This window comes from Bison bison, unplaced genomic scaffold, assembly GCF_000754665.1.
Source record: "Bison bison bison isolate TAMUID 2011002044 unplaced genomic scaffold, Bison_UMD1.0 scf7180017864136, whole genome shotgun sequence".
NCBI classification, from domain to species: Eukaryota; Metazoa; Chordata; class Mammalia; order Artiodactyla; family Bovidae; genus Bison; species Bison bison.
This window is the reverse complement of record NW_011494708.1, coordinates 1,526,360-1,536,256: the sequence shown is the minus strand read 5'-3', so window position 1 is coordinate 1,536,256 and position 9,897 is coordinate 1,526,360. Positions and strand designations below refer to the sequence as shown.

Genomic DNA, 9,897 nt, shown 5'->3' with positions numbered 1-9,897 from the left:
AGAAAGCAGTAAGGCAATACCATTAGGCAGTGAACGACAGAGCTGACCTGTGGAAAGGAGTCTAAGCAAGCTCCAGGAGTTGGTGATGGACAGGGAAGCCTGGCATGCTGCAGTCCACGGGGTCGCAAAGTCAGACACAATTGAACGACTGAACTGAACTGAAGGGAGAAAAATATTTGCATTTGATTTTTATGTTCATGGGTGGAAAGGGGAGAAGATATTTCTGGAGCAAAAGATACCACATTATAAATTGAAACATAAGATTGTCAATATTCAACATTTTTGATGTGTGAAAAAAATGGTGATTTCATGTAGTACAGCCTGAATTAATATACTTTATAAACTGAAGAACTTCAAATGAAAGTAGTCTATAATGATATTTAAAAAAACAGCATAGTTTAATGAAGTAGTGAAAACCTTGGCTCTGATATTGGACAAACCAAAGTTCAAATTCTGGATCTACCCCAATCTATCTGTATGGCCTTTGGTCAATTTAATTAAATTCTGTAAGATTCGGGATGGTTTGTATCAAATGAAGCTGATCACAGTGCCTACATCTCATTGAGTCACTCTGAGGATTAAGTGAGATAAAACATGAAAAAAGCTTAGTCCAGTGCCAGCATATGTGTTTAATTAGCTATTCAATTACTAACTCTACATTAAATTAATCTATGGAGGTCACTGTAACTTTCATCTTTTCAACTTTGGCTACCTTTACCTATTTCCTTTTATTGGTCTTAATATTATCTCCTGTTTCATATATGAAGTTATATATTCTTTTATATAAGTATTCTTTTTATAGTAAAATCTCCCTAATTTCCCATGAAATTGAACATATACTGCTTTTGGTATGGGTGTGAGATTTACCAAATCAAGGTAGAAAAATCTCCCCTTGGGCATTCATTTGCAACTACAAGTCCTAGAGGCCAGGCACTCACTAATAGGCACTTCACATATATCAATATTATTTTTTGATTCTCTGTCCACTTAATTGTTAAGGAAAAAAATGTTGATTCTAGCTCTGTGGTAGACCCTGGGTTCAAAGCAGGTCTGTCTGACTAGAGATTATGGCTCTTTCCTGAAGCCTGAATTTTAAAGATAGTGGTGGACATCTGTTATGTTAAATACGTTTTATTTCACTTGCCAAGTGTCATTGATTGGTATTGGCTGCCAGAAGCATTGTGTTGAGAAGGATTCTAAGGCCAAGTCTGTACTCAGTGGGAATGTCACGATCAATTAATGATGTCTGTTGCCTGGAAAATCCCATGGGCGGAGGAGCCTGGTGGGCTGCAGTCCATGGGGTCACTAAGAGTCGGACATGACTGAGCGACTTCACTTTCACTTTTCACTTTCATGCACTGGAGAAGGAAATGGCAACCGACTCCAGTGTTCTTGCCTGGAGAATCCCAGGGACAGGGAAGCCTGGTGGGCTGCCGTCTATGGGGTCGCACAGAGTTGGACACGACTGAAGTGACTCAGCAGCAGCAGCAGCCATTGGGGCAGCAGAGGGGTAGACAGGATGGGGACGGCATTCAGGCTGTTGATTTGTTGATCCTTGCTGTATACGTTTAATGCCTTTACTTACAACAGAGCACATGGCTCAAGCTGTTACCCAGGCCTTTCTTGTGTCTTCTTTTTCTTTACTCTTGCGAATTTTAGTGAAATTTTCCAAATGTTTAAGTGAAAATATAAAGAGTCAACAAAATTCTAAGACCTCCAGAATAATCCCTTGGCCCCATCTGCGGAGTCTTAGGGGAACAGGAGGGATGAGTTAGGAAGTTTGCTTTATTAGGTATCACCAGCTGGTCTGACTTTGTGATTGTCCTAAACTAGCTCATTGTGGCTGATAAAAAAAAAAAAAAGCGTCTCTTTTACAGGTGTAAAAACTAATTTGATTTCAAAATAACTGTTAGTAAAGCAAGATGAGAAAAAAAGAGAATGCTCTTTTGGCAGAAGGCATTTAAATCTATTGCATATGGAGATGTTCAGAGTGTTAGAATTTTTGTTTCTGAAATGGGAATGGCAAAGCAATGTCAGCTCAACACGATGATGGTTTTAACCACAGGACATGAAGGAATTTGATTTAGGTAACAAAGTGAGCGACACCCCCCTCCCCAATTTTTATTTATATATATGTGTATGTATAATACATACATATACGTGTGTGTGTGTGTGTGTGTGTGTATCTATAGGGAGTTTCCCTTGTGGCTCAGTGGTAAAGAATCTATCTGCCAATGCAGGAGGTGCAAGTTCTATCCCTGGGTTAGGAAGATCTCCTGGAGGAGGAAATGGTAGCCCATTCCAGTTTTCTTGCCTGGACTTAGGAACCTGGTGGGCTATGGTCCGTGCGGTTGCAAAGAGCAGGACTTGACTGAGCACACCTGGGTATAGGCATATATGTATATACATGTATATGGATTTATATGTATCTATATACATAAATGTTATTGTTGTTACTATAAAAGTAATAAGAATTAATATAACTATTTTCAAGCTGTTTAGGAAAATGGGAAGAACAAAATCATCAGCAGTCTCACCACCCTAACACAAGAGGCCTTAGTAATGTTTTCCCCCGTTGACATGTATGTTTTCCCCATGGTTCTCATGATAGTGGACTTCTGATTTCCTATCCTTTTAAAAGGTGATTTTGCTGGATGGAATATTGACAAACAGCATACATTTGCTATACCCTCTTGCTATATACATCTTCTGTGTGTGACTTATCTGTGGGGAAATAGAACAAAGCAAAATATGAGAAGTAGTTAGTTTTTTTTTTTTCTTCCTTTTTTGGTGGTAGTAGTTGGTAGTTTTAAAGGAAAGCCACAATGACAGAGAACGAGAAAGTGATTTTGACAGGTCGTATAATCCATTCCCGTGGCTGAAGAAGCCAAGAAAGGGAGACCCAACAAATTCTCTTTACAGCCCATTCCAGTGTTTGGCAACTTGTCCTGACAGGAATTTCTTCCATATTTCAAGCATATCCTTCATTCTCTTGTTTTAATCTCATTCTTCTTGCCTCAACGTCTGAAAAGTGCCTCAGTTTTCTTTTCTGGAAATGGTACTATCTAATTTCTTTCAAGCCAAGGATAGCAAAGCAGTTTTCTCTCCCACATCTACTTCAGGGGTTTGGTCAGAGACACCCTGACAACTTCTCCTGCCCCAGCTTTGTGGGAAAGTGCCTGAGGGCCAATGGATAACAGCTCTGCATTTTCCATGAGAAAGAGCTGGGGCACTAGACACATGTCATGGGAATGTTCTGAAGTTTTTCTGTAAGGCCAGTTTGTTCCCCAGTAATCAGGAGTGACATAGGAAATCCTTAAAAAGCAGGAAAGGTGGGAGCAATATCAGTCAGAGTGGACATGCCAGCCTGGGTACCAGAGCAGGGTGTGAGAGAGGCCCTTCTGTGCCAAGGATTAACACTTTGATTGCTGGCTTTTGTAAAGATCCAGTAAGTCTTGGGGAAGTTAGGGATGAAGAATGAGCACTGGAGGAGCTTTTATAAACAGAATATTAGCAGTAACAGTAGCAGTAAACAGTTCATACTGATTGAGTTTCAGTCCTTCCTATGTACCCTTGACACCCACTCCAAGTTCTTGAAGCCAAAAGTATGTGCATGGACTCAAGTTACACACCTCTTTGCCCGGTCCTCCTTCTTTGGTAAGTTTTTAAGAAAATTAGAAAATCATCTTCTTATTTTCTTTCCTTGAGAAATCTTTGAATTGGCATATAACATAAGAAAAATCCCACTGTCAAACTCCAAAGTAAGTCTCAGATTTAGCAAGAGGTTGTGTCAAATGCAAACCATAAGACTATGTAAACTATTTTAAAAAATCTTGCTGAAGCCTTTGGCTGGATAGTGGAGCACGGAATACAGAGTAGAGGACTCGCCATTTATTAGAGTCATTCAATTAAATAAACCAACCCAAAAGAGAACTCCTCAAAGGAAATCGTTTTATATCACATAATGAAACACAAAACCAAACCAAACTTATCTCTGATTTTTTTTAAGGTTTGTTTAAAAAGATGACTGGAGAGTGTGTACCACTCCCCCCAGATTTGCTGTGCAGAAGTGCATAAGTGTGAGTGATGTAGAGGTACTTGTTTATTATAGAGCACATTTCAATGCAGTAATCATAAATATTGCTAAGGTTGTGCTCTGTTGAAATATGACCTACATACTCTTGATTGTTTGTGTTACGTGATTTGTCTGACACCCATTACATTCTGGGTAATAGCAGCCATTTGTTGCTCTGCACAGCAGGCTCTTTTGACAAAAGAAAATAGGCAGCAATAAAAAAGCTATAGTCTGAATTACATTCTGCACAGTGCTGCACTGCTGAGAGTTTGTGCAAGTGTGTTAACAATGTTCTGAACTGCCTCTTGTCAGCCTTCAGCCTGTAATGGCCATCTGTCCTCACATAAATCTATCAAAACCTGCTAAGTTCAAGAGAGAGCATGGAATATACCTTGTACTGTCAACACCAAAATGTACACATTCCCCAGAAAATCAACACACAGGAAATAATCCAGAGGTTATGGGAGGCATTAGCACTGTTGATTTAGGCTTGTGGGATGAAATTGAGAGTCTGGCGATTAGTGGGAAGATGACAGGAGTAGTGGCATTAAGGAATTGAGTATTGACTGCCCTCCTACCACAAGGGAGAACCTTCTGGATGGAGGAGATGGGGTTAGAGAAATCAAATTAGTTCAGGAGCAGCAAAGGGTTCCCTGTCCTGTCCATGGCTCCTAAACTTTGGACATCACATTAGAAGAAACAAAAAATACTTCTGACACCTCTGTTTCACTTTGTTTTGTTTTGCTCTGGATCTCAGGAACTCTATCTGGAAATAGATTTTCAATGAGACTCTGGTCCCACAAACTCTTGTGACCCTCAAGATGTCTCAGTCTTGCTTTGGGATGTTCTCCTTGAATGAAAAAAGTTTTCAGTTAAAAGTAAAAAGTTTAGGGAATGATCTGAATTATTTTTTTCCTGTCCACCTACTCCTAATCCAAAAATAACTTCCATCAACTAAGTGAGTATTATATTTGTTTTAATGAGCAGTGCCAATCGAAGCTTATCACCCTGATATTTTCACTCATAAGGTCTATCTGGTTATCTTATGGTATTTCTGTAAATTTTAAGCAGATACACAAGAACATGTACTTACCGCAGATTTTAAAGAGTCATCTCTTTATGAAGTCCTGAGGGCTGAATCCCTGAAATGCCAGCATTTGGTAGGTTATTTGGCACATAGTAGGTCCTCAGTGAATGTCTATTTAATCACCACGGCCCATCTAAAATGTGAAGGACGTGAAAGGCTTTGTTTTTAACTCTAAGAAACTACTCAGGGTGTCGGCACTCCCAAGAGCAACTTGAGAATCAGTTATTTAAGTGATAATGAGCTTAGGTACTAGGACAAGGGTTTCAAATGTTCAAGACGAAAAAGAATTTCTATATTTAAAATCCCTAGATAGCTGAGCTATTTTTAGGACTAGTCTCTCTTTAATAGTGGCCTAATTTGGTGTTTCTGAAGTTTGGGGTTTCTTTTTATAAGTCTACAATGTCAGTCAAAATACATCTACCTAAGATCAAGGCAACGTGCCACCCAGACACGGCAGGACAGTGGCTGTCCATAAGTGGTCTGTGAACTGTGTCATTAAAAATATTTGACCAGCTTCCCAAGTGATCCTCGGGCCACTGAAATGGAACACCTACGAGTAAAGGAGGATCTAGAAAAATAAAAACAAGTGAAACATTTTGCAAAAATAAGCCCAAGCAACATTTCCTCTGAGAGCTGCTAATCTATTTGAAGAGACAAGATATAATTCACATTCAGAAAAAGATAAGCGTGAAAATATAGCAATATCTGATAAGTGAGTGATCCTGGCAGTAAATTATTAGAAAAGTAAAAATTACCCCAATTCAGAGTATCATGAAAAGATTTATGGAGCTGTATTTGAGGATGTTGAATGTCATTTCCTCTAATTCAAGGGCTACATCATTTGGAATATTTGACTGTTATTTACTCAGTAAAGAGAGATTATTCATCATTATTTCTTTGAGCATCTTAGCTTCCTGTGAGAAATATTTGAAATCTTGTCATTTCTTTGCTGAGAACTGGTATCTTTAAATTTGTTGTAGTGGTAATTGAAGGCAGGAGAGCGTGTAGTGTTAACAGAAACTGGTGTATATGAACATGGCAGTGCGAAGGGTAGAGGGAACAAGAAGAGAGAGGGGAAGGAGATAGATAGGGAAAGAAATAAAGAAAGAAAAGCAAGAGGAGAAGATAAAAGGAAGGGAAGTAGGAGGAGGAGCTGGAGGAGGGGAAGGAAGAGAGAAAACTGGCCATATAGGAATTTCTTTAGATTGAGTAAAAGATACGCTTGTCTATGAAGAGAGAACACAAGAAGGGTGAGCTTCATTCAGTAATGTGACCTCTCTATTAGCTCTAAGCCAAGAGTAGGGGGAGCAGGCATACAGTAGGCTGCTAATAAAGGGAAGATTTCTGAGACTCAGATGTGTCACAGAGGAAGAGCAGTGTTTGCTTCTCTTTGTGTTTGCATTTCCCTGTCTTTCTGAACTGGGATAGATTTCCAAAGTCACACCTCTTTGTATTTTTGTTCATGTCTTTCCCTCATTTGGGGAGAATTAGCTATGTGTGATAAATATTGCCAAATATTGGTGTAAAAATATTTCATTTTAAGGAAAATATTAATTTCCTTTCTTTCTTGTAAAGTAGGGGAGAGAGGCAGTGTCTTCCTGTTCATACCAAAACTTCATGTGGCTGTCTGTGACCTACTTGTGTGCGTGTATATATATATATATATATATATATACATACATACACATATTTTTTTTCCAGCAAGGTAGAATTTTCCTTGAAATGTGCAGTTGCCTTAAGTCTCACCCCAGGCTTCTTAGCAGACTTGAAGTTCTTTTCTGCTGAATAGCATTCACCCATCCTCCTAAATAAAAAGTGTATTGTAAACTAAAATGTTCCCTTGTAAGCATAAAGTCATTTGAACTGCAGCCTGCCCTTCTTCAAAGTTCCTTCAACTTTCCAGCCATTCCACAATTCTTCTTCCTGGGCAGAAAGGGCTGAGCAGGACTTACTCGGGGTGAAACTGACAGAGCCAACCAGCCTTCACAGTCTCCCACCAAGACTTCTGATGGAATTTTCTGTCCTTCTGTAGAAAAGCAGGAAAGGCAACAATTTACAGATGTCCCCCCTTCTTCCATTATTTTTCCTCTCTCTCTCTTTTTTTTAATTAGCTAGTTGCCAAAGCTTGGATTCGTTTCAGTCCTTCAACCTCATAATCTACCCCGATGTGCTGCTCCAAATAAAATGGTCCGCCGGCACTGCAATATTTAGTGTTACTGTTCACTTAGGTTTCTGTTGCAGAACCATATTTTAGACAGAATGTATTAGTTATGCTTACAAGAATGTATTATACCTACATTAGCCATGGTTTACTAAGTTAATGAACTGTGGAGACAAAGAATCATTGCTGTCAGGTTGTAGAGTCATCTGGTGCCCTGCCTTCGCAGACCATATTTTACTGAACTTTGAAGTTGCCTATGGCTTCCCCACCCTGCCCTGCATTTGCTGCCATCCCACCTTTTTTTTTTTTAAAGTTACCTAAATCTTTGGCACCACAGGTAGATATCTTTCATTGTACAAAAATTCCTACCCGCCTTGCATCCTCCCCAGTGTTCTTTGCAGACAAACATGGCCAAAGCCATTCACTGAGTCCCTTGAGTACCACTGCATTCATTTTCCATAACACAGACGACAGACTACCCTTGTGAACCTGAACTTTGGTTCTGCCTGGTGGTGATGCGTTCATGTTTCCTGGGAAGCAAGAGCTGTTAGCATTGTGTTTGAAATACAAAATATCAGGGCTTTCACTGCAGTCTTGCAATGCATATCTGTCTTTCCTTGGTGACAGAGGCTTCCGGGGACAGAGTCACTTTTTCAGGTCTCATCAGGAATTTAGTTTCCTTTGTTTTTCTGTGAGTTTTAACCATTGACTGAAATCTTAGGGAAGTGAGGAAAATGTGTCCTGGCACTTAACAACATTCTATCTCTTTTCTTTCCCTCTCTCCTCATTTTTTTTTTTTTTTCCTTTTATTATCTTAGGCCTAACTCCACCCACAACTCCTCCTCATAAAGCCAACCAAGATAACCCTTTCAGGGCTTCTCCAAAGCTGAAGCCCTCTTGCAAGACTGTGGTACCTCCACCATCCAAGAAGGCCCGGTACAGTGAGTCTTCTTGTACCCAAGGCAGTAATTCCACCAAGAAGGGGCCCGAGCAGTCTGAGTTGTACGCACAGCTCAGCAAGACCTCTGTGCTCACCAGTGGACACGAGGAAAGGAAGGCCAAACGGCCCAGTCTCCGGCTGTTTGGTGACCATGACTATTGTCAGTCAATTAATTCCAAAACGGAAATACTCGTTAGTACATCACAGGAGCTCCACGACTCCAGACAACTAGAAAATAAAGATGCCCCCTCCTCCAACGGGCCGGGGCAAATACACTCTTCCACAGATTCCGACCCGTGCTACCTGAGAGAGACCGCGGAGGTGAGCAGGCAGGTCTCTCCCGGCAGCACCAGAAAACAGCTCCAAGACCAGGAAATCCGAGCTGAGCTGAATAAGCACTTCGGTCATCCCAGTCAAGCTGTTTTTGACGACAAAGCAGACAAGACCAGTGAACTGAGGGACAGTGATTTCAGTAATGAACAATTCTCCAAACTACCTATGTTTATAAATTCAGGACTAGCCATGGATGGCCTGTTTGATGACAGCGAAGATGAAAGTGATAAACTGAACTCCCCTTGGGATGGCACGCAGTCCTATTCATTGTTCGATGTGTCGCCTTCTTGTTCTTCTTTTAACTCTCCGTGTAGAGATTCTGTGTCACCACCCAAATCTTTATTTTCTCAAAGACCCCAAAGGATGCGCTCTCGTTCAAGGTCCTTTTCTCGACACAGGTCGTGTTCTCGATCACCATATTCCAGGTCAAGATCAAGGTCCCCAGGCAGTAGATCTTCTTCAAGGTAAACCTTGTCAAAACCCACCCAAAGCCTAAGGTATCCCCAGGAATTAAAAAACAAACAAACAAAAAAACCAAGCATTTAAAACCCACTAGCAGCCCAGCCCCTCAACAGCATGTTCCTGGTGCTTCCGGAACTAAGGAGATTGTTGTTACCCATACATTCTTCCCCATCTTCTCTTAAATCTGTCCTCATTGAGCACAGCACATGAACCAGTCAGACCAGAGAAAGCAATCTGTAGAAAACTTGCTCATCTAACTTTTTCCATTACCTGGAGAGCTGCTCTGTGCAGAATAGTTGAGATCCATGCAAGATAAAGCTGACAGGGTACCAGGCTGGCGTTCAGCAGTCACATCCATAAGAGATGTTGCAAGAGAACATGTCACCAACTCCCAGACCTTTAAGCTGACTAGAGGTTCGCACACTGTCACTGGGAAATCTCACTAGTAGTTGGGAACTGAAAGCCAGTTTATGTTAAGACAGAATTCCAGGGGCTACTCAGTCATGCTGATAAACTGGGTTTTGCTGGCAGTTGCAAATGCCCTTTTTGTTTTTCCTTCTCTCTCAGATCTTGCTACTACTATGAGTCAGGCCACTGCAGACACCGCACACACCGAAATTCGCCCCTGTGTGCGTCACGTTCAAGATCGCCCCATAGCCGGCGGCCCAGGTAATGATGCACGTTCGCTTCCCTCCGTGCCTCTTATCCCTCGAGTAGATGACAAAATGTAGTCCAAAACCCTGCCCCCTCCCTAGTTTATGATTCATTTTGCTCGTGCAAATGGAGGTGGTTGACTTAATGATGAAGTTATGTTTCTCAGGTATGACAGCTACGAGGAA

General features: G+C 40.9%; 1 protein-coding gene across 2 annotated transcripts in view; it reads left to right on the top strand.

The window, feature by feature from the left end:
• PPARGC1A (peroxisome proliferator-activated receptor gamma, coactivator 1 alpha) overlaps window positions 1-9,897 on the top strand; it is a 454,316-nt gene that overhangs the window by 424,686 nt on the left and 19,733 nt on the right. Inside the window, exons 8-10 of one of the 2 annotated variants that reach the window (XM_010839915.1) lie at window positions 8,142-9,060; window positions 9,626-9,727; window positions 9,879-9,897. In XM_010839915.1, the coding sequence (XP_010838217.1) occupies window positions 8,142-9,060; window positions 9,626-9,727; window positions 9,879-9,897 (1,040 nt within the window). Of the gene's footprint in view, window positions 1-8,141; window positions 9,061-9,625; window positions 9,855-9,878 lie in introns of those variants that run through there. The other variant, XM_010839914.1, reaches the window with a different exon arrangement.